Raw genomic sequence first — 25085 nt, forward strand, 5'->3', positions numbered from 1 at the left:
GAATCTGGGGCAGCTTCCTGGAGGAGGTGACATTTGAGTGGAGGGTGGGGAGTGGTTGCAGGAGGTAAAGGAAGAATGGTCCAGGCTTCAGGAGTGTGCAGAGGTGAGGGAACCCTGTTTCTGATTGCTCAAGGCCTGAGCCTGTCCACAGATGGCATTTGACACGCTCAGGGCTTTAAGCAGCAGCTGACACTAGTTAACCAACATTTACAAATTAGGAAATTTCTCATACCAAGTTGGATTTCTAACAATCAGAAGATCTGGCAACAATGGCTGGCTTCCTGCATGGCAAGTTGTGAACAGCTGTGCCTCAGTCCTCCCTTTAAACTGGGTCTGCCTTCCCCAGGGGGGTCTCAGCACCACTAGGCCCAGTTCATACACCCACATTCCTCACCTGGCTCCTCTGGGCATCTCATTGGTGACCCTGCATGGAGGTTTGGAATCTGCTTTGGAAATGCTTAGAAAAATAAACCTAGATCTTGTTGACCTTCACGTCCGAGTGTTTGCTCAAGGCCCCTTTTTAATGTAAAAAAGATGCTACCGAGTGTAAAGCTGGCCTTACCTTCCTACCTTAGCATCCTCCTAGGAAAAATGGGAGTCTTCTCTGATCCACAGATTTCCCACAGGGACAGAGGAGGGTTGATTGAGGCGTGAGTTAGAGTCCCCTGCAGATGGCACGGCGGCAGCCAGTGCAGGGGACGTGAGCTCTCTTACACCTGGGTGTGCGCACGTGGGTGTTTACTGTTGGCTTCAAACACAGAAAGTGACAAAATTGAACTCCACAAATTTATAAGAGGTAGTGAGTCAGTTTTCCTTGGTCCCGGCAAACTCCATGCTTGCTAAAAATGAGTGCTGTAGCATTTATTTGCCTTCTGTCAGTCAGCAAAGAAAACCCGGGTTCAGAACTGGATAAGACAGTTCCCCAGAGAGGAGAGACGATCTGAGGATCTCACACAGCAACAAGCTCTGTCTTGGACATTTACAATGGAATGTGTCCCCCCTCACCCCATTATGGAGCAGCTGCGTTCTCTTTGAGGTGAATATGCAGTCACACTCAAGTCTTTTCAAGAAAGGAGGCTTTCCAGCCATGTGCGGTGGCTCATGTCTATAATCCCAGCACTTTGGGAGGTTGAGGTGGGCGGATCACTTGAGCCCAGGAGTTCAAGACCAGCCTGGGCAACATGGTGAAACCCCGTCTCTACAAAATAAAAACCAAAAATTAGCTGAGCATGGTGGCATGCGCCTGTTGTCCCAGCTACTCCAGAGGCTGAGGCGGGAGAATTGCTTGAGAACGGGAGGTGGAGATTGCAGTGAGCTGAGATGGTGCCACTGCACTCCAGCCTGGGTGATGAGTGAGAACCTGTCTAAAAAAAATAAAATGAGATTTAGGGTCTAGCTAGGGTTCTGGCTCCACCGAGCTGGGTTGGGTCTTACTTTGCCCCCACCTGGAGGCCACTGCAGTAGCACAATGCCCATGTTGGGACTGGGTGTCCACTTGGGGGCTGTGCTGGCCTCATTTCTAAGTGTGAATGACTAGCAGGAGGTGGCAGTCACGTTCAGGACAGTATGTGACCACCATCTTGGTAGTGGTTTTTCTCAGTGGACGGAGGACCTCAGAGCTTGAGCCCAGAGTTTACTGGGGATTCAATAATCCTTAAGAAGTCAGAGTTGAGCTTTTCCCTCTTATGACAAACTTCATTTCCTGTTTCATCAAAAAGTTCTTCCTGGCAAACTGTGGCTTCTCAGCCTGTCACCTCCCTGCCACGGGAGGTGAGAACCTCTCCCGTTCTGTGTGATGACTGGGCCGCGGCCTTGTTTATGGAAGCCAAGAGCCAGTCCCTCAAGGCGCGTGAGTTCTCAGCCCTAGAATTCAGGATGGAGCCGTGGTCAGCTCTGGGCAAGGGTAGGATGCTGACTCTGCGGACAGAGACCTGAACGTAGCAGTAGCAGAAGAAAAGGGCCTTGGGGCCTTAAATAAAGGTGAGAGGGAGGAGCCCCTCAAGAGCGACGTATGAGGGAATTACCGACGTGTGCCACATTTCCACTTGAAAGTAAAAGAAAAATGTTTAAACAAAGAGGAAATAGGAGGAGCAGGTGTAGCAGAAAAGCCGCCAGCCAGGGAAGCTGCCAGATTTGCTTTTGATTTCCAGCAGCACCTGCCCTGCGCTGGACACCTTAGGCAGCTGACTTAGCCTCTCTGAGCAAACGCATGGAAATGCAGCGCCTGGCGCCCGCTCTGTGGAGGGGAGGAGGGGAGCACTGGGGTCCTGTCCTTCCTTATGTCCATATTCAAAAGAGGACTCATAACCAAACAAAGTAACGGTGACCGAGCTGCCCGAGACGGCTTAGAGGAAGGTCTGAAATGGGTGATGATGGTGGCGATGATGGTCACTGCTGACACTCACTGAGCACCCACTCTGTGCCAGGCACTGTCCCCATTATATCGTCTAATCTTTACCACAGCTCATGGGACATGGGGTGGGCATCTATAATTTTCCCCTTTGCACAGGTGAGGGCTCAGGTGTGGCCAGCTTTCAGCAGCGCCAACCAGTCTCGGATCTGAGACTTGGTTGGGTCTGAGAAGGCTGATGGTCAAGGGTGTCACGTTCTGGGCTGGCTCTTTGCTAAGTGCTTGATGCCCATCACAGTGGGGGCAGCTCTCTGGGGACATGGTGCTGAGGTTGCCACTGATGAAAGGACTGGACAGGGACCCAGCTGCTCTCAGTGCGATCGACTGTGTTCCTGTCTCTCAGCACGCCCCGCCTCTCAGGGAATAGGCCCAGTGGTGTTTCCCTGCAGTGGCATTGAACCAGGGTCTGCTGCATTCGAGGGGCCTCAGATGGAGCTGCTGTCTGAGTCCAGGGCCCCGGTGAGTGAGACTCACAGTCGGGGTGGAAAGGTGCTCAAGTAATGAGAGGCTTTCTTTTACAGTAGATTCACTATGTCGGTCTGGGACATTCCCCCTGTGAGTGGGAGGTGCCTAGAAGATCAAAATCATTTCTCTAGCATATTGTCCATTTCACATCACTCAGTTGCAATGTGACGTTCCCGATCCCCATTCTATGCCCATAACAGCCCCATGAGAAAACAACAAGAATTATAGCAAGATGAAGGCCAACGTTTACTGAGTGCTTACTATGTGCCGGCACTGGTTCTAAGAGCTGTGCATGTACCAATTCATCGAATCCTGGTAACTCTATGAAATGTACAAGCACTTTTTTCTTTTTTTTTTTTTTTTTGAGAGGGAGTCTGGCTCTGTCGCCCGGGCTGGAGTGCAGTGGCCGGATCTCAGCTCACTGCAAGCTCCGCCTCCCGGGTTCACGCCATTCTCCTGCCTCAGCCTCCCGAGTAGCTGGGACTACAGGCACCCGCCACCTCGCCCGGCTAGTTTTTTGTATTTTTTTAGTAGAGACGGGGTTTCACCATGTTAGCCAGGATGGTCTCGATCTCCTGACCTCGTGATCCACCCGTCTCGGCCTCCCAAAGTGCTGGGATTACAGGCTTGAGCCACCGCGCCCGGCCACAAGCACTTTTTTCTATGTGACACATGGGTCGAAGAGTCGGAGTGACCTGCCCAAGGTCCACAGCCAGCGAGTTCAGCAGTTGGGACTTGAGCTTGGGTCCACTGACTCCCTAGCCCCCAGTCTAAACCGTTAGACCCTACTGCTCTGGAATCTTCTTCTCCTGGTTTCCTGATGGCAAAACTGGGACCCAGATGGTTCTAGTGGATTTGCAGATACTACATGGTTCACCAGAGGCCCATGCTGGGAGGCACACGATCGCATCCTCCTGGAGACTCTGGCCCCAAGCTGCAAACTCCAATGCTGATGCTACAGTTCCATGTGCCCATGGATACGTCGCTGAGTGAGGAACACAGGGCGACATGAAAGGAACACGCTCGGCCTTGACAGGCCCAGCCCCGGCCGGCGCTCACTTGGAGGCAGTTGAAAGGAAAACTGTGATAAGGAGCTGCTTTATCACGCCTCTTGACAGGCCGGGCTTCCTCCCTTCTGTGGCGTGAGCCTTAAATCTCTTCCAAGTCGCCTGGCATGGAGCCCTGGCCGCCTCCTGCTCCCCCAAGGGCTGGAGCAGGGAGTCCGTTAGCCAGTGGGAGTGGGAGCGGGCCGGGGGGGCGGGTGCCAGCCCTTTGAAGCCACGCAGAGGGCCTCGCACAGCCCCTTATCTTGGCTGGTGGTGTTCCTCCGCCGGAAAAGGGAAGCACAGAGAGGAAAAGCTTTCCCCTGTGGCTTTTGTGTTTGGTTCGCATTAAATGAGGCCGGGCGGGGTTTTTGTTGTTTGTTTTCCAACTTTTCAGCGAAAAGATGATGGATGACGCTCAGCGCGGCGGGTGCCTACTTCTCTGGGATGGCGTGCCCATGTCATGCTGCACTCACGCACTCTCCTGTCTGTTGATTGCGCAGTCTCCTCTGTGTCTTCTCTAGATGTCGGGGGGCTGCCCAGGTCGTCCTGAGCACAGCGGCGGGGTGCGGCAGGGCTCGGTGGTGCCAGGGGGTGGAGGCTGTGAATCCATTCACTCTGAGGCCCTGGCAGCCAGGGACCTCGTCTAGACAGGAAGATGTGTGTGATGGGATTTAAAGATGAGGCTCTCCCTCCTGCTGGGACGAGAAGGCTCTGGGAGCCTTGGGGCCGAGGTGATTTGGTTTGCAGGGTTTGCCCATTTCTGGGATGTACGGGGATGCGGCTTTCTCCAGATCTAAGGGGAGCCTGGGCCGGTGAACAAGGGGTTTCATGGCACTGCTGGGGGCGCAGGGGAGTATGTGCGTGCAGGCCAGACCATAGCAGGGTCCTCATAAGCTTTCACAGGGAGTAGGGCTGGGGCAAGGGGTGTGTGTGTGTGTGTGTGTGTGTGTGTGTTGGTGGGGGTGGGGCTGTTCGCAGCTAGCAGGTGTGAAAATCACTGGGAGAAGAGAGTAAGAGATGGACAGACTGCAGTCTGAGTAGATATGCACCTAAACAGAAGCACATAGAGACCCATGGGTGCCCAGGAGTGTCCTGCAGCCAGTTTTCATGGCCTCGTGAGAGCTGATTTTTAAAGTCCCAGGAACTCTGTTACCTGTTGTTCTAACCTACGTGCCCGAGGTCATAGGCATCCGTGTATCCGCGTGGCGGAGGGAGCATGTAATGGTACCGCTGCACTTCTCCTCCCAGCTGCGTGTACAGTGTCGCCACGCCGGTAGCTGGAAATCAGCCACTGTGGGAGCGTTGACACCATGGAAATGGGCAAACACTGCAAACCAAGCTTTCTGTCTTGGAGAACTGGTTGTTGAATATTTACTGATCTGCCATTGCATACCTCACAGGCACAGCACATGCAAACCCAGAGCAAGGAAGACAGACAGGCTACCTGAACGAATGCCACTTTTTAGTTTGGGGAAAATACGTTACATTTTTATACATTGGTTGATTTCCTCCTCCTCCTCTTTAACCTTGTCCATTTTCTGCATGTGGAAGAATCACTCAGAGATAGGACCATGGCTTCACCAAGCTGCAGAAGGGGTCATTGGTACAAAAAAGGTTAAAAATGTGTGCCCTGGAGCCAGGAGACGATTTTTCTTTTTCTAGTCCTTTCTTTGAACACAGGACCGTTCTAGCATGTGGGCAGGCAATGGTACTTTTTCTCTCCTGGTGAAGAGTCCTTAGCAGACCTCCTTGGGTCCTTTTGCAAAGGTTTGCTGAGCACTTCTTGTGTCTGGGCACTGACCTGGGTGGTTTTCTTAACCATCTCTTGATGATCTACTGGCTTTGGAGATGGTGACCTCCCACCCTGGGGCTCCCCAAACCTGGTGCTCCAGCACCTCCTCTGCTGTACTTTGAGTGACAGTCCTGTGTTCTGCAAACCATGGTTCCCTGGGAAAGGAGCATGCTGATTAATGTTGTGTTACTTAGTCAGCATTTTTAACATTTATAATTATTTTATTTTTTAATTTAAATGTTAAAAAATTGAAACAGAGTCTCACTATGTTACCCAAGCTGGTCTCAAACTCCCGGGCTCAAACAACCTTCCTGTCTCAGCCTCCCAGGTAGCTGGGATTACAGGCGTGTGCCACCATGGATAGCTGCTATAATTATTTTAATGGCACGTTTATTTTGTTGTGTATTTATGCGCACCTTTGATTTCCCGCTGGTGATCCTGGTTTCCTGTTTATGGTAGCAACATAAAGTTTCTTTTAAGATACATTTCTGTAAGTAAAGATATGAATTTAAATTGTAAAGAGATTCAGTAACCCACAGTCCAGTAGAAGATCAGGAATAGGACTTGAAAATGACTGAGGTTGGGGAACAGTGGTGTGGCCATTTGTGGCTGTGTATTCTTCCCTCTTTAGAGACTACAGGAACAGAAGATCGTATAGTTGTCAAGAGAATAGGTCTTGGAGGTAGACCTGCCATGTTGGAATCCTGGCTTCTCTCTTCTTGGCTGTGTGACCTTGAGCAAACGAATCTCTCTGAGCCTCAGTTCCCTGTTGTTTAAAATTATAATACCTCTCTCATAGAGTTGCAGTGAAGATTGATAGATATCATACATCACAATGCCCCGTATCTAGCAAGCACTCCATACATTATTAGCTGTCATTTTTGTTGTTGTTATGATTAATTATAGCATCTCCCTATTATCCAGTTTTCCCCAGCATGGCCCTTTTTGTGAATAGGCAGAACTCAACAAATATTTGTTGACTTGAATTGAATGTTAAATGTTTAGAAAGCTGCCAGGCCTGGCACCTTTTAACCAGGAAAAAGCAATTCGGAAACCAGACAGAAAGTAAGCAGCAATTTTATTTCTAGCGAGGACCATCGTCATTCCTGCGTGTGTCAGACAGTCGTCTTTCCCCACTTCACCTCTCCTCTTGGGAATACCTTTCTAGACGTTCTTTTGGATTGTGAGTAAGAGGATGAGAACATTTTCAGACTGACTTGGGTGTCATTACTTGGTATGTTTCTGAGCAGTTGAATCATCTGACTCTTTGTACATGGCAGTTTCTTTCAGATTCTCTTTTGGCACTGGGTTTTCAGAGAAATCATTGTTTTTGAAGCCTTTGGTAAAGCAGGCTGGTGCACGGATCCACGTGCCATTAGTACCTTGAGTTTGTTTAACTAGAAGCCACCTAGACATGGTTGTCTTACTGTCTTTGCAATGCAGTTGAGAAGAACTTGAATGAAGGAATGGAGGACTTGATGTGATGCTGATGGGTTGATGAGTCCTTCAATTAGACTTAGGTTTAATTATCTCTAACAGAAAACCCCAAATAACAGTTGCTTCTCATCTAAGAATGTAGAAAATCTAGAGATGGGTAGTCCAAAGTGCTATGAAGTCATTAGGAATCCAGGTTCCTTCTTACCTCCTGTTCAACTCCAGGCCACCTTATGGTTCAAAATGATTTCTGGGGCTGCAGCTACCACCTCTATACTCCAAGCACTGGAATTTCAAGAAGGGAGGGAGACAGGGCCAAATGGGCCCCCTCACCATCTTGGTGTGAGCTTCCTCTCAGTAACTCTTCTGCAAGTCATCCGCACACTTCTTTTTTTTTTTTTTTTTTTTTTTTTTTTTAAAAAATAGCCCTGTTTTGTCCCCCAGGCTAGAGTGCAGTGGTGTGATCTTGGCTCACTGCAACCTCTGCCTCCTGGGTTCAAGCGATTCTCCTGCCTCAGCCTCCTTAGTAGCTGGGATTACAGGCACCCACCACCACACCTAGCTAATTTTTATATGTTTAATAGAAACGGGGTTTTACCATGTTGGCCAGTCTGGTCGTGAATTCCTGACCTCAAGTGATCGGCCCACCTTGGCCTCCCGAAGTGCTGGGATTACAGGCGTGAGCCACCACGCCCAGCTTGAATGTAATTCTTTATGCACCCAGAAGCCATGGGTAGATTTTAAGTAGGGAAGTGATGGGATCTCACTTGCTTTTAAAAGATCCCTCTGGCTTCTTGTGGAGATTCTATTCAGAATGGGAACAAGGGACAAGGCAGAGATTAGTGAGAGGCTGGATGCAGGGATCCAGATGGCAGTGCTGGGACCCAGGGAGGTTGATGAGAACGTGAAAAGTGGAAGGATCTGGGGTGTTTCTTGAAGGTCCTGTTGAAACACTTTCTGATGGACAAGGGATAGGGTTTCAGTGCAGATTTTCTCTTTCCCCTCCTCATAAATTTTGCTTAATTTAAGAATGTTTCTCAATGGGAGTGATTTCGTGTCCCAGGGGACATTTAGCAATGTCCAGAGACTTTTTTGTGCATCACAGTTGGGGAAAGGGTGGCTGCTGGCACCTACTGGGTAGAGTCCAGTGATGCCAACAAACACCCTATAGTGCCCAGGGCAGCCCCCGACAAGAAAGACTTATTTGGCCCCCAAATCAATAGTCCACATTGGCCAATAGTGCCGAGGTTGAGAAATCCTGATTTACTAGTTTCTTACCCCAATGTCTTAAATTGTGGGATTATGATAATCCCGAATGTTACCACCCATCCAGAGAAGCACTCGATTCTTCACCAAAGGCGTGTATATTAATAATCCTGAAGGACAGCCTTCAGCTTAATCTTCCTTCCCTGAGAGGCACTCTGCTGCATGAATGACTAAACGGAGGAGTGAATGAACTTGGGAATGGCCCCGATGAAGAGGTGAGTCAGACTGGCTCAGCCCACAGGCTTCCATCATGTTTATGGAAGCCAGGCCCCATGCACTCCACACAAGAACGGGCCCCTTGTTCCTGAATGATGCGTTTTGTTGATCTGCCAGTGGGTCCCGCCTCTCCCCAGGTCACCGACAGAGCCCGTCTCAGCGCCGTCTCGCCGTGCTGAGTCTAAGAGTTATGCAGAGAGCCCTCCAAAAACCCACCCTTTGAAATGAAAGAAACTGGATCTTAAAATCCCAAAATAGAGTGTGGAAAGGTACACATCACGTCTGCCTTCTCCTTTTTTTTCCCCCCCTGTGGCAAAAGTGACTCAGAATTTTTGGTCTGAATCCAGAGAGACCTGCACAGTCTTTGGTGTGGGGGTGGAGGTGTCATTCGATTGGGAATAACCCACCTTTTTTATGCCATGGCTGGCTCGGCTGGCTGGCCTGCATTTCCTCAGCCCTGGCTTTCGTCTCTTTACCATCTTGGGGTTCTTTTTCAGCTGTGGCTGTAGTGAAAGGGGAGAAGTCAGAGCTTATGGCTCATCCACATGTCTCTGGTGGAACATTTTTGTGAAGCTGAACAGCAGTTTCCTGGGAATGTTTTTGTTTTTTAATTTAATTTTATTTTAAGTTCTGGGATACATGTGCAGGATGCAGAGGTTTGTTACATAGGTAAACGTGTGCCATGGGGGTTTGCTGCACCTATCAACCCATCACCTAGGTATTAAGCCCTGCATGCATTAGCTGTTTATCCAGATGGTCTCCCTCCCCTGGCTCCCGCAGAGGAATGTCTTATCAGTGTGTTCTGAAGCGGCTGCCATCAGGGCTGGTGCTGTAGCCTCCCATCCCAGCATTCCTGGCGCATTCACACACTGCCATGCTGGGCACGGTCAGGGCCAGATGCTTGCACGGGGTTTCTGCAAGCTCCATTCCCCAGTTGCCGTCTCTTGGGGATCAAGCCTCTCCCTTTCCCCTGCTTCTCCCAGAGCTCAGTCCTCTGCACATGATAGATACCTTGTTCTCTAATATCAGGTCAGTGTCCTGAGTGAGAAACTCTGGGAGAAATGTTTCTGAAGGATGCTTTCCCCCTGTTGTCTGGTCTTTGGGTCAACAGTTGGCAGCAGGCAGCACTGCACGTGCCTCACTTTTCCCTCGCCATCTCTGTGAGCTGCCAGGCTGCTGTGCTCTCAACTCAATCTCAAGATTGTAAACTTCATTTTTACAGCCCAAGTTAGTCTGCTCTTCTGACTTTCAGTGTAATTGGCCTGGTATAATATGTCTCTTTCATGGTGAGACACATTCCTGCAGACTGGCTCAAATGGTAGTGAGTTTAGGCAGACTCCAAACGTAGGGATTCTGTTCCAGACATGAATGAGCCTCCTTTCTCAGAGTTGCTGGAGAATGAATCACTCGGCAATATGTGGATCCACATAGGAACCTGAGAATCAATCTATTCATTTATTTATTCAGCAAATATTTATTGAACATCTACTGTATGCCAAATACTGTTGGAGGTGCTGAGGCATGGTGATGGACAAGCTTATATTCTAGTGGGGCAGGAGGTGGGAACAGGCAATAAGCAAACACATAAGGTAACACTTAGCACAGTCAGGAAGGAAATAAACAGGAAGATGTGATGGAGCGATGCTAGGGGGAGCTGTCTTTCTGCCAGGCTACCCAGGGAGGGCCCTGCATTTAGGCTCAGACGTGAAGGATCAGGAGGAATTAGCCGTGGGAAGACCCAGAGGAAGAATGTTCTAGGCCGAGGGCATAGCATTGCAAATGCTATGGCCCTATGGCAGAAACAAACGTGGCCTGTTCCGAGAGCAGCAAAGAGGCCCATGTGGCTGGACTGGGGTGGGGGAGATGAAGCTGGTGATGTGGGCAGGGGCCTGATCATGCAGAGTTTTGTTAGCTGCGATGGGCAGTTTGGGTGATGTTCTTCTTTTTCTTTCTTTTTTTTTTTTTTTGAGACAGAATCTCGCTCTGTCACCCAGGCTGGAGGGTAGTGTCACGGTGTCGGCTCACTCACTGCAACCTCTGCCTCCCAGGTTCAAATGATTCTGGTGTCTCAGTCTCCTGAGTAGCTGGGACTACAGGTGTGTGCCACCACACCCGGGTAATTTTTGTATTTTTAGTAGAGACAGGGTTTCACCATGCTGGCCAGGCTGGTCTTGAGGTCCTGGCCTCAAAGAATCCACTCTCCTTGGCCTGGATTTTATTCTAAATGTACCTGAGGATCATTACATGTTAGCACTGAACGACAATCTTCAAGTTGATTTCTTCCAAGAACTGAGACCAGAGAAGAGGCCTTTAATTGCCACAAGTCACCCAGTCATAGATGGAAAAATATGAATGAAAGTTAACATTGATTGCTTGTGACATGCTTTATACATAGCCCGCTTGATCCTGCCAACAGCTTGGTGAGGTGTGCGGGGTCAGGAGCCCATTTACACATGATGAAACTGAGGCCTGGAGATGGCAAGTCACTTTCCTGCCATGACACATTAAGTGTCAATGCCGGGATGTAAACCCAGATGGTTGGACTCTAGGACTCAGACTCTTGATCTCAATGTTACACTGATTCTACACAAGAGGAATACAGACAGAAGACGTGAAAAGCACTTGTATGACTTCTTAAAAAAAAATCAATAAGAAAAAGCCCAACTTCAAAGTTGAACTCAAAGAAGGCTTGCATATTTTAATCCCATCCTTCCAGACCCAGCTCCTATATGGTGGTGGGGACGGGAATGCTGGTAGGGAGCCCATGGCTGGGTTGACATGTCTGTCCAGGGGACCAGAAGCTGGAGATTGAGAGTGGAGAGGGGCAGGTGAGAGCAGAGAAGGGAAGGTTCATGCCTCCAGCCCAAAGGAGGGGACAAAATGATCCAGGTTTTTTATTCAAAGACCCCATGGGGGCTGTGAGTAGAGGGGGCTGGGGTTCAGCCTTTGGTCCTGAGTCCTGTTAGGCTAATGTGCCTTGCCTCTGATCTCCCCACGCTGGTTTCTAGAGCTTCCTCAGCGTTTCAAATGTGGACATGGTAATTGGAAACAAATCTAGCATGTTTTGGGCCATCAAGCCTCTCTTGAGTGAGCGTGCTTGCTATGCGGTAGATATGTCTGTTTTTAATTTTCAGTGATGTGAGAAATATAGAATGACTTGGTTCTTAATTTAGAATACTGAGAGAGCCTGACTTGTTTGGTTTTCAAGCCTGTCCAGAATGTCTAATTCTCTTTTTATGGTTCCCTTTGTAATTGCAAAATGTGCCGCTATCAGCAGGGCAGCTGACCACAGTGGCCTCCTGCCGGACTGAAGACACATCCAGCCAGTGGGATCCCAGCTGGGTCAGAAAGCAGGCATAGGGCTCCTTCATCGTACCTGGAGATGCTGTCACCTCTGTTTGGAACAGGGCAGCCCAGGTATCAGTTGTCCAACCAGCTGAGTCGTGCCCACACCGAGCAGGACAAGGCTCTGTGACACAATGGTCGCTGTGGGCCGGGAGGAGAATTGCCCAAGCTGGAGAGAAGCCGGTGTGGGCGTATAACAGCTCTTTGTCATGGGAGAGGGGCGCGTCTGGAGAGACTGCAGCTGCTCTGGCTCCTCCCGTGATGTCACACATAGTCCCTTCTAGCCTTGCTCACTTGTTGGACACCTGCATGGTTCTCTAGGCATTGAGGCTGCACCATGAACAGGAAAGATGGGGTGCTGCCCCCAGGGGACTGACATTCTACTGGGGGAGGCAGCAAAGAGCAAATAAGTATCACATGCGGGGTCAGGTGGAGGGAAGTGTCAGGTAGATGATGCAACTTAAGGCAGGGTGTGTGGAGGGAGAGTGAGAAGGGCGTGGGGTGTCACCTTGGGGTGCGGCTGTCTGGGAAGGCTTCTCTGATGAGAGGTCACCTGAGGACAGGTTTGAATGAAGAGTGGGGTAAGTAAGCCCTGTGGGTCATGCGGAGAGAGCATTTCAAGCTGAGGGCACAATAAGTGTTGGAATCCAGGGATGGGCACCTGCCTGCTGGGTGCCTCAGTCTCTTGAGGGTGACAAGGCCAGTGTGGCTGTCATGGGGGGCAGCAGGGAGGGAAGAAGGGTGGGTGGGAGATAGAGAAGCAGGGCCAGATCATATGGGATCTTCTGAGTCATGGTAAGGACTTGGGCTTTTTGATGTAAGGAAGATGTTTGCTATTGGGATTTGAGCAGAGGTGGCATAAGCTCTAACTTACCATTTTAGGGATCTTTCTAGCTGGATTGCTATGTGAGGAAGACTGTGTGTAGGTGGAGGGAGAGGGGTGGGCAAGACTGGGCCCCCTCTTTGACCAGGGTACTAGAGTGGAAGTGATGGAGGAGGCACAGGTAGCAAATTTGAGTGGGATTTAGGGAATGGGATTGACAGGGTTTTGAGATGGATCTAATACGGGATGGAGGCAGAGAGAGGTACCAAGAATTAGGGTTTTTATTGAAGTGATTAACACACAATCATGGCTTGTTGGAATGACTGAGAGTCAAGTCATGGACGAAGTGTGCCTGGTCTGCTTGTGTGTGTGTCTGTGTGTGTGTATGTGGGGTGGAAGGTGGGGTTAGGGTGGCACGTATGTGCTGCAACTTCTGCACCCCAAAATAAATACTCAACTGGGATCCATGTGTGTTTGTACAGATTTTCTCCCCACGTGCTGCATGGCTGTGGGGAATTGCAGTACTCTTCCCCGGCACCCTCCCCCGGCCCGGCCTTCCCCCGGCCGGCCCCCGCCACTCTGGGCTTTTTCTTTCTTTCAGAGTGAAATCTTTGAGGATGATAGCAATTTCCTAATATTTCAAATTCAACAAAAATGCTACTTAACATCGTTAATGTTTTATTTTAGTAAAATTCAAAACAGTTTGTTTGGCCCATTGCCATTTTGAAAATCAGTCCCACATTTTGGATTGGAATCGTCCAACTGAGAGTATTTAAAAAGCCCTGAGCACAGTTGATAGCAGAGTCGTTTTCAGGGAACTGCCATTTGCAAGGGTTCTTACTGCAGTGTTTGTAATGGGGGAAAGTTGGGAACCATCTAAATGTTCCCTGTAGCAACTGGCTACAGGGATCCACAGGCAGAATGGGCACGCAGGGCTGGGGCTGGGGTGCGGGAAGAGAGGCACCAGGGGGCCAAATGGAGAGTGGGGCTCACTCTCAGGTGCCCACCTTGCATTTGCTGGACCTTGATAGTGAATGCCTCCTCAGATCATGTGTCCTGGGGACCTCACTGGCCTTGGGCTAGTCCGAACCCTGGGATATGCCAAGTAGTTCTTTGAGATTCTCATAAAGCAAGATTCAATGACAAGAGGACATGACCATCTTAGTCAATGGAGACAATACATAAACTCGAATGCCAATATGTCGATCTATGTGCCTGGAAGAAAAGTCTGAAAGGGTAGATAACTTCAGTTAGGGGAATAAGCTTTAATGATCTCTTGTATAGAATGGTGACTGTAGTAAATAATCATTGTCTACATTTCAAAATTGCTAAGAGTAGATTTGAAATGTTTTTACCACCAAACAATAAGTATGTGAAGTGATGGATGAGTTAATTAACTTGATTTCATCATTCCACAATGTAAACACATCAAAGCATCACACATTGTACCCCATAAATAGATAAAATTATTATTTGTCAAGTAAGAGGAAAAATAAAATGAATAATAAAACAGTTTGGAAAAAAAAAGCTTGGAAGGATGTACATTCAAATGCTTACTTATTTTCAGGGGGTATTCTCTTTGTAATTTATCTTGTCTATTTTTTCCTGCAACGAGCGAAGTCTTAGTACTTTATACCAAGAAAAAGCAACAGCAAGAATCAACAGATATTGATGCCTTTTTATCTTTGTGTCAGAACAGTTAAGTTGCCACTAAGAACAGGCAGATCTTGAATTTGGTGGCAGGTAGGGGGTGAGTCTGAGTAGCTTTCTCTTTGACACTGTGGGTCTTTAACATGTGGAGGCCATGTTTGCGTGTCTGTGGGTTCTTCTTGCTGACCTGGTGGGATAGACTTGCCTGTCTTAAAATGCATAGGCCAGACTTGGGGGGCTGGGGTGGGGGGATTTTGCCTTTTTCTCAATCAGGAATCAGCCGTACAACAGAAGAAACAAACAGGGCCAATGGAGGCTGCTGCCACCTGATCACTTATGACCTGTAGGATGGTGAGCAAGTTACTTAACCTGGTTGAGCCTCACCCGTTGTCATCTAAAAATGGGATAACACTGCTCTTCTCTGAGCATTGTTATGGAGATTACATTATGCTATGTTTGCAAGTGATACCAATACACTGTACAGAAAGGTCTTCACCTGTGGAAGATGCAACGTTTTCCTTGTGGCGAGGTTGGATGGCATCGTTTATATAGCTAACTGTGGTGGGATGTCTGAATCACACACCATTCCTCAGATCCGGGTTTTCAAGCAGCTGAGCTGACGAGGGGACAGAGTGGATTATTAATAGAACGACGCCCCCAAGCCTGCAGTCTTGTTTCTTGGTCCCTTTGATGGGAAGTTTGGTGGATGGAAGTCGCACTGAGCTGCAGCCTGGGCCCCCACCCCCACGGACGCCACAGACACTCCCCTCCCATGCATTCAGCCCTTCATGGTGTGCACTAGAAGCACTGCTTCTTCCTGGAACCTTTTCAACCGCCTGGGAAATTACAAGAAGCAGAAAACTTTCGCCTTCACCTTGGCTGCAGGAAGTGGCGCTTCCTTTGCTCGGGAGGCCAGTGACGTGGAGCTCCTGTATTGCAGGATGTGTCTGCTGTGCCCGGAGTGTGATCCTGCTGGCCCAGGCCACTGAGAAGACCTCACCTTTGGAGAAGCCTGAAAAGCCTCCTGACCGAAGTCTCCCGAAAATGGGGATGATGGGGAGTTTGGAACCAGAAGGGCAGATCACGTCATCTCAAAACATCAAGTTCTATTTGCAAAACCCAAATCACTGACTTTTTGGAGAAGCAAGTAAATGGCTATCTGTTCTTCTCATCAAACCTCCGGGAACCTGGCAAGGAAGGCTCTTCCAGAATGAGGCAGCTGAGCAGTGGGGGTTCTGGGCACATTCTGCACCTTTTGCAGAAGGGGAGGATGGAGGGTGGACGGGAAGTGTTCTTTTCATGCAAGATGGCGAGGTTTCTTCACCTGGCCCCTCTTTCCTCTGACACTCCAAGCTGGCGACTGTTGAGCCAGCCCACTGAGAAGACTGGAATTAGTGCCCGGGCTTTCCCGCATGGGAGGCCTTCACGTTGGTTCTCACTTTGTTCACATTCATTCTTCACCCTTCCATTCAGTTCTGTAATATCACCTCCCTGTTTCGATTTGCGTCATCCTCTGATGACAAGGAAAGTTCTAGTTTCATGGGTACCTACCGTGTGCTGTGCTTTGGTACCCAACAAAGGTCACCTTATTTCGCCTTTCAGAAGAGGCCTGCAGGGTGGGGGGTGATGTCCCCCTTTTATCTGAGCACATGGAAACTCAGGGGTGGAGCAATTGCTCACAGTCACACAGCCATCGAGAAGCAAAGCTGGCATCAAAATTCAGATACGTCTGATCCAAAGTGAAAAACTCTGTGCTTTCTGCTATACCGCACTGCTTTCTGGTGTTACCCGGGGAGGCGGGGAAGGGACTCTCACCAGTGCCAGGTGGATTCTGTCTGTTCACATTGTATGAGCCAGCCTAGCTCAACCCAGAGGCTGCTCTTCAACTCAGAGAGGCCATTCTTGGCTTTCATAAAGGAGAAGGTTTTGCTCTCAAGGAGCTACCATTTTTGTTTGTTTAGGTTGCTGTTTGTTTCTCTCCCTCCATCTCCCTCTGTGCTCCTTCTTCTCTCCCTCCCTCCTCCCCCACTCCTGTGCAGCAGGAAGCACATTCTGTTTTTTATTTTAATTTTTTTTTTTTTTTTGAGATGGAGTCTTGCTCTGTCACCCAGGCTGGAGTGCAGTGGTGCAATATCGGGTCACTGCAACCTCCGACCCCTCGTTCAAGTGATTCTCCTGCCTTGGTCTCCCGAGTAGCTGGGATTACAGGCACGTGCCACCACGCCTGGCTAATTTTTGTATTTTTCATAGAGATGGGGTTTTGCCATGTTGCCCAGGCTGGTCTTGAACTCCTGACCTCAAGAGATCCGCCTGCCTCAGCCTCCCAAAGTGCTGGGATTACAGGCGTGAGCCACCATGGCTGGCCCCAGGAAGCACATTCTTGATGTTGCATCTTAGCTCTTACTTATTTTCCCTTTGAGGACCTACCGTTTCTGACCTGTAGTCAGAGAGCAGAGTGGAGTCCACCAGGCACTGAGGACAGGGAGAAGGTGGCAGGGAAGCAGGTGGGTTTGGAGCCTGAGAGGCTGGAGTTTGGAACCTGGCTCTGCCTTATGCTCACTGTGTTGACTGGGACAAGTTGCCTGATCTTAGCAACCTCAGTTTCCTCACCTGTAAAATTTGGGTAGCAGTGAGCCCATTTTACATGGAATTGTTGTGAGATGTATAAAACGTCAAGTGTGGTGTGCAGCATGAGGGAAACATGCTTTCACTGCTGCGTTACTGTTTTTTGTTGGTTTATTTGTTTGAGACAGGGTCATGCTCTGCTACCCAGGCTGGAGTGCAATGGCATGACTGTGGTTCACTGTAGCCTCAACCTCCTGGGCTCAACTGATCCTCTCACTTCAGCGCCACAAAGCAGCTGAGACTACAGACATGCGACACTATGCCTGGCTAATTGTTGAGTTTTTTTTGTGGAGACAGGGTTAGGCCATGTTGTCCACGCTGGTCTTGAGCTTCTGGGCTCGAGAAATCCACCCACGTTGGTCTCCCAATGTGCTGGGATTACAGGCGTGAGCCATCGCGCCTGGTGCTGCATTACTGTTGATGGTGACAGATGATTCAACAAATGTTCATTGACCGTGCTAATAAAATAAGCAAGGTTCCTACTACTGTGAAAGTCACGTTCAGGCAGGGGAGGTGTTCAGCAAATAACTAAACAAGGAAATTTCAGGTGTTAATGAAGTAAATATTCCAGTGATGTGCTAGTAAATGCTTAACATCCAGTTTTCCAGGGGGAAAAAAAGCCCTGGTTTATAGCATCTGTCAATTTTTGTGGTGTAAATATTCCCACTATGGCTGGAAATGTACATACCAAGTGACCAAAGTGGTGTCAACTGGCTCTTAAAATTCCTATAGGTTTAATGATTGGTTCTTGTAATGCCTAAAGAGCCGGCTTTAGCACTGAGTGTATCTAATCTGGTTCAGGAAAAACCTGAAGATCTGAAACCCAAATGTGCCAGTGGAAGAGTGTTCTAGGCAGAGAAAATGGCTTGTGCAAAGGCCCTGAGGTCAGAAAGACTTTGGTGTGTTCAGGGAACAGGAGGATGGCTGGGGTTGGCAGGAGCCTAGTGGGGTGGTGGAGGAGAAGGCAGAGGCTGGGCTGTAGGAAGGCTCTTAGACTATCACACCGAGTTTGGATTTTATTCTAAGGCCACAGGAAGTCTTTGGAGGGTTGTAGGCAGGGGAGTATCCGGATCTGATTTGCATTTTTAAAAGATCATTGAGCTGTTCTGTGAAAGACCAGCCAGAGGTAAGCTGAGCAGTCTGTGCTAGTCACTCCAATGAGGGGTGATGGTGGCTCGGGCAGGTGTGCCAACAAGAGAGGGGATGGAAATGGCTAGATTCGGGTGGAGCTGTAGGGATGTGATAGATTTTATCTCCAGGTGTTCCCTGCCTGTTTATCTTGAGTACACCCAGCAGGCGATTTCTGCGCTTCTGTCATTGGGAGGAAACAGCTGCACATCATCAGGGCTCACTCTGCATCTTACCTTTCTTCTTGATACCAACTCCTGATAAATCCAGGAGAGGAGATGAGGAAATATATTTGTCTTGGGCTCAAATGCAAAGCAAAAACAACAAAAACAAAATCTCTTCTCAATGCTGCCCTTCTTTTGATTTTCGTCACCGAGCACAGTAGCCGTTCTTCAGATAAGCGGCTTCTGACTTGGATTTCCATCTTGGCCCAAGGCCGCCTCTCAGGTGTGTGTCAGACACTTAAGTAAGTGTCTGGCTGGTTATGAAGAAGGTGATCATCTAACACAGTTCCACTCCCAGCCTCTCTCTTTGTGTGGCTTTTAGAAGGGGACATGAGCGTGCCATCTTCTCAGACTGGCATTGTTCAATAGGACTTACTGTGATAATGGAAATGTTCTGTGTCTGTGCTGTTTGTGCACTGTGGCTGCTGAGCACTGAAATGTGGCTAGTGTACCTGAAAAACTGAAGTTTCAATTTACTTAATTTTCAATTTACTTAATTTTAATGAATATATCCATGTGGTTAGTGGCTCTTGCATTGGATAGCACAGTTCTAGACCATGTGTACTCATTCATCACCTTGCAACTTTGCCTTTTGGCAGGTGACTGGAGATCCTACTGAAGGATCTCCAGAGAAGAGTGGGCTCTTCATGAGTTGTCACTTGTAGTCCCACTCAATTAGTGGAGAAAGGAATAGAGGCACAGAAAGATTAAATGATTTGTCTAGTGTCTCTCCACCCAATGACAAGACAGGAACACATCATCAAACTCTAGATCAATGTCCTTTTGTCTCTTGTTATTTTATATATATATACACACACACACACACACACACACACACATATATATACACATACATACATATATATACTTTTAATATTTCACAGGTTTCTAGGAATCTATTCTTCCTATAACATGGCATAGAAAGTCGAAGTCCTCTTTGATCACCTTCTCAATCTTGAGCTCCTCCTCCATTCACAGAGGTGATGAAGATGTGGTCAGTTTAGAGCACATCCTTTTACACCTTTTTCTATTGTAACTGGATGGATGGAAAACATTCTGCATTTCTTTAAGTTGTGTCATGCTATACATATTTTTCTTTTTTTTTTTTTTTTTTTTTGAGACTGAGTCTGGCTCTGTCGCCCAGGCTGGAGTGCAGTGGCCAGATCTCAGCTCACTGCAAGCTCCGCCTCCCGGGTTCCCGCCATTCTCCTGCCTCAGCCTCCCAAGTAGCTGGGACCACAGGCGCCGCCACCTCGCCTGGCTAATTTTTTGTGTTTTTAGTAGAGACGGGGTTTCGCCGTGTTAGCCAGGATGGTCTCGATCTCCTGACCTTGTGATCTGCCCGTCTCGGCCTCCCAAAGTGCTGGGATTACAGGCTTGAGCCACCGCGCCCGGCCGCTATACATATTTTTCTACACATTGCTTTTGTTTTTCAACAGTGTGTCCTAGATCTTTCTGAGTCAGTTCATAGACTTCTACCTCACTATTTTTTAAAATGCTTCTTAGTGTATCATAGCCTAGGAATGTCCTATTAGTAGTCAGGCTATTGACGTAACTCATTGTTCATTATTCTGTTTGTTTTTGTAAACATTTTTGCACGTGTCTCCTGCATATATAGTGTTTCTCTAGGGTGCATACCAAGAGGTGGAATTACTGAGTCAAAGAATGTTTATTTATGTAGTTTTATTAAAGCTGTTGCTCTAATACTCTTTAAAATAGTTATACCAGTTTATATTGCTATCATCTGCATAAAAGTGTCTGTTCCCCCGCAATCTCCAAAATACTTGATATTATCAAATATCTACAAGTGTGCCAGTCTAACTCTAATGGGTGAAAAGTGGTATCTCATGGTTGTCTCATTTGCATTTTTCTGTTTAGAAGTCAAACTGGTCATTTGTTTTTCTCTGAATTTTCTGTTCAAATATCTTACTCATTTTTTTTCTGTTGGATAGCCTTATTAATTCATTCATCAAATATGTACTAGAATGCCTACTAGGTGCCAAGCATTATTCTAGGCACTAGAGATTTTGTGGCAAATTAACTAGGCAAACATCCCCGCTCTCAGAGATGTGACAGTTTAGTTCTGGGAGAAAGACTTAGACAAAAGGAATCAAGAAAATATATAGTGTGTTAGACTGGATAAAAAGTAGGAGAGGGAGATAGGGAAAGCCATTGGGATTGGGATTCGATTCTAAATAGATGGCCAGGGAATCTTTTTACTTACTCACTATAGGCATTCTGCATATATTGTATGTGCTAATGTTTTATCTGTTATATGTTGCACATATTTTCTTTCAGACTTTATCTTTTGACTTGACTATGGCATTTTTGTCACACTCTTTTTTAAAGTTCCACAATCAAACTTTGTTCATTGGAATATAGTCATGTAAGAAGTGACAGTTCTTTCTTCTGATCTTCCCAGGGAATCACTCTCAAGAGTTCTATGTTTGTCCTTTCAGTTTATTTTCAGTTAATTTCAGTTATCCTAATTACTATGCAACACTCCTTCCACCCTCAGTCATCAATTAAGCACAGTTTCTGGCTGTTTCTCCATCATGAAATTCTGACTGACTGTATTCTTTCTAGTGGCTGCTTAATATTCAGTGTTAGAGGGGATGCCTGTAATTTATCCAAGCGTTACCCTCTGGCTGGACATCAAGGTCGTTTCCAGTTCTCCATTCTTCCAGATGCGGCGGAAATCCCATACTCTGTCTGCTGCCCATGAGCTCTCTGGTCTTTTTTGTTTATTGGATTAGAGCCACCACACCCCACATCATACTGATCTTGTTTTCTCCCCCACCAGCTCCATGGCTACATGGAAAACAAGCCTCTGGGACTTCAGATCTTCATTGGGACAGCCGATGAGCGGATCCTTAAGCCGCATGCCTTCTACCAGGTGCACCGAATCACGGGGAAAACTGTCACCACCACCAGCTATGAGAAGATTGTGGGCAACACCAAAGTCCTGGAGATCCCCCTGGAGCCCAAAAACAACATGAGGGCAACGTAAGGGCTGGGGGCTGAGGGCGGTGGGTCTTCATGGAGAAGCGAGCAGGGGGCAGGTGGCAGGGATTTCGGAGAGAGAACTCTACGGAACGGATGGAAGCAGCTGTTGATGGCAGTTCTCAGTCTGTGATCCATCAACCCATTGTGATTTCTGTTTTAAATGTTTCTATTTTAAAAGCATAATACATAGGCCAGGCATGGTGGCTCACACCTGTAATCTCAGCACTTTGGGAGGCCGAGGCGGGTGGATCACTTGGGATCAGGAGTTTGAGACCAGCCTGGCCAACATGGGGAAACCCCATCTCTATTAAAAATACAAAAATTAGCTGGGTATGGTGGCAGGCGCCTGTAATCCCAGATACTCTGGAGGCTGAGGCAGGAGAATTGCTTGAACCTGATGGGGGGAGGTTGCAGTGAGCCGAGATCACACTACTGCGCTCCAGCCTGGGTGACAGAGCGAGACTCTGTCTCAAAAGAAAAAAAAAAAAAAAGTATAGTATGTCCGCATTTTCATGTGTCTTGGGAGGAAGAATACTCATGAATCTTTGTATTATGTTGCATGGGATCAGGTTAAATTTACTTATATTTAAAAAATTAATTTGACCTAGAGAGATCATTAAGTAATGATGCAGAGAGGTCCAAATTCACAAAGCTAATATGCTTGTGGCTGAAGTCTGGGAACCATTGCACACGTTTTGGGGTTTAAAAAAACCTTTGGATGGGAAAATAAATTCAAACTTACAGAAATACTGCAAGAAGTATACAAAGAACTCCTGGAATCCTGCCCCCTCGGCTTTCCCAGGCGTTAACATGCTTCACCTGTGCTCCAGCACGTTCCTTCCCACCTCTCCATTTCTTCCCGAGCTGTTTGAGAGGTAGTTGCAGACTTTACGCCCTTTTACTTTTAAATACTTCAGGGTGCATTTCCTAAGAACTAGGATGCTCTCATACACAGTCACAGTACATTTATTCAAGACATTTCATGTTGATTCACTACTCTATTGAATGGTCCACAATCAGTATTCCCCAGTTACATAGAGTTTTTCAGATATTTTTGAGAGTAGAAGAGTTGGCATGAAAAATCTCCCTAGAGAAGTAATTTCACTGGGGCATTTCTCTAATTGCTTTGTTAAGTTTGCTTTTCCCCCCATCTTGGTATACATTCCTGGCTGAAATGCTTATGTGGGTGTATTGCAGTTTTCCCCAGTGGCTGGCTGTAAAATTATTTTGGCTGCCTAAGGCAGTTTTGGGGGTGATCTTTCCTGCTCCTGAAGACAGTTGGTGATAATGGGGTTCTTAACATCCTGGCAGCATCGACTGTGCGGGGATCTTGAAGCTCAGAAACGCCGACATTGAGCTGCGGAAAGGCGAGACGGACATTGGAAGAAAGAATACGCGGGTGAGGCTGGTTTTCCGAGTTCACATCCCAGAGTCCAGTGGCAGAATCGTCTCTTTGCAGACTGCATCTAATCCCATCGAGTGCTGTGAGTTGGACCCTGGGGCCCGGTCTGTCTTTGGAAAGCATAGGGCACATGGGCTTCCCCTGGGAGCAGTGTATTCTGGGTGAGGTACCTGGGGTGGCCTGTGGGAATGTGTGGGACCCACAGGGTTATGCTGACCCGAGATGACCAGAGGGGCCAGAGACGGAGCACATCGCAGTGTTCTCTTGCTGCTTCTATTGAGTTCTGGAAGGTTTCGTGGCCTCACGGGAAAATTAAAAATAAGAGGGCCAATAAGTAGCTTAAAGCTTCGTTCAGAAGACTTGAGATACGTAAATATCTTTCTGGTCTTAAAGGATAGGTGCGTTTGGAGTGAGTTTGCTGTATGTGGTTCCCTTTTTTCTTTTCCTTCTTTATTGTTTAAATAACAATAACAAAGCACAGCACTCTCACTCACTGAGCTTCGACTCTGCTGCTCAGTATGAATATTCACAGTAATCCCTGGCACTAGCTGGTGTCAGTGTGCCCATTTTACAGATGAGGAGGTAGAGTCACAAGAGGGTGAGTTGTGCACACAACCAAAGAGTGGCAGGTTTGGGATTGGAACTGGGGCTTTTGCATGCAGGAGCCATGCCCTGTCCCCCACCCATAGCCCATCTCTGCGTGTTGACTGAGCTCTATTTTGTATCCTGCACTATCCCAGGGGTTGGGGATCCACAGATGAGCAGGCCACTTTCTCTGGCCTTAATGAGCTTACAGTCTGGAGAGGATAAGGACACCCAGACAGATGGTTGTGTCATTACAGAAGATTTTCAGAATCTAATATGAAGTGACCAGGATCTGCCATTTGGAAGGACACTGAGCAGAAACCTGGCACATTTCTATCAAGTTTCAAAAGAAGAAGTAGCTTTGAGCTCATTCTTATGTACTTTATACCTAAGTTTAAAGTCTACCTGTATGTTAACACAGTTTTGTAGTTAATCTGTGCGATTAGATGTGACAACACTTATTATCCGCTCAGTGTTTGAAAGTTTAGGAGTTACTTTAAAAAGTATAAAGAAGAGGCCAGGTGTGGTGGCTCACACCTGTAATCCCAGCACTTTGGGTGGATCACTTGAGGTCAGGAGTTCGAGACCAGCCTGGCCAACATGGTGAAACCCCATCTCTACTAAAAATACAAAATTAGCCGGGCATGGTGGTGCGCACCTGTAATTCCAACTACTTGGGAGGCTGAGGCAGGAGAATCGCTTGAATCCAGGAGGTGGAGGTTGCGGTGAGCTGAGATTGCACCACTGCACTCCAGCCTGGGTGACAGAGTGAGACGCTGTCTTGAGTGGGGGGGAAAAAAGCATAAAGAAGAAAAAAATAGGCATTGTTCCAGAAACAAAAACTGTTTTTATTATTTTAAACTCTTTCTTATAACAACATTTTGTTTTATGCTCTTATAAACATGTTCCATATTAAATTATGGTTCAGGGTTTTTTTTTTTGTTTTTTTTTTTTCCTTTTTGCTGGACATTTTACCATAACTAGGTGTCACAAAATCAACTTCCTACAGAGGCCAGGGAGGTGAAAATGAAGGGGTAGGCTGGGTGGCAGACATCAGAGAATAGTGGAGATTGGGGACATTCCCCACCTAAATGCACTGTTGTTACTCAACTGCAGCCAGTATTTCCACATGGGAATATAGACTCAATGTAGTCAAATGTTTTGGTTATTTTATGTTATTGAGAAGGAGTCTTGCTCTCTCGTCCAGGTCAGAGTGCCGTGGCGTGATCTCGGCTCACCGCAACTTTTACCTTCCGGGTTCAAGTGATTCTCCTGCCTCACCCCAGCCCTCTGAGTAACTGAGATGACAGGCACCTGCTACCATGCCTGAGTAATTTTTTGTATTTTTTAGTAGAGACAGGGTTTCACCATGTTGGCCAGGCTGGTCTCAAACTCCTGACCTCAGATTATCCACCCACTTCAGCCTCGCAAAGTGCTGGGATTACAGGCGTGAGCCACCATGCCTGGCCTATTTTATTTTAAGTTCTCAGGTACATGTGTAGGATGTGCAGGTTTGTTACATAGGTAAACAGGTGCCATGGTGCTTTGCTGCATGTATCAACTGGTGCTGGAAATCTTCTGGTTTTTAAAAAGAAACCAAAAAATATCCTGATTTTAAAAAATGGCAAAAAATCAAAATGCTTTGTGGTCAGAAAATATCTGCAGATA

The 25085-nt window shown here is 47.6% G+C and overlaps 1 protein-coding gene across 8 annotated transcripts in view; it reads left to right on the top strand.

The window, feature by feature from the left end:
• Positions 1 to 25085, top strand: part of NFATC2 (nuclear factor of activated T cells 2) — a 180710-nt gene that overhangs the window by 68425 nt on the left and 87200 nt on the right. For all 8 annotated transcript variants that reach the window (XM_025399025.1, XM_025399024.1, XM_025399029.1 and 5 more), the window contains exons 4-5: positions 21228 to 21430; positions 22742 to 22914. In XM_025399025.1, coding sequence (XP_025254810.1) covers positions 21228 to 21430; positions 22742 to 22914 — 376 coding nt within the window. The remainder of the gene's footprint in view (positions 1 to 21227; positions 21431 to 22741; positions 22915 to 25085) is intronic.

Source organism: Theropithecus gelada, chromosome 10 (genome assembly GCF_003255815.1).
Source record: "Theropithecus gelada isolate Dixy chromosome 10, Tgel_1.0, whole genome shotgun sequence".
Lineage (NCBI taxonomy): Eukaryota > Metazoa > Chordata > Mammalia > Primates > Cercopithecidae > Theropithecus > Theropithecus gelada.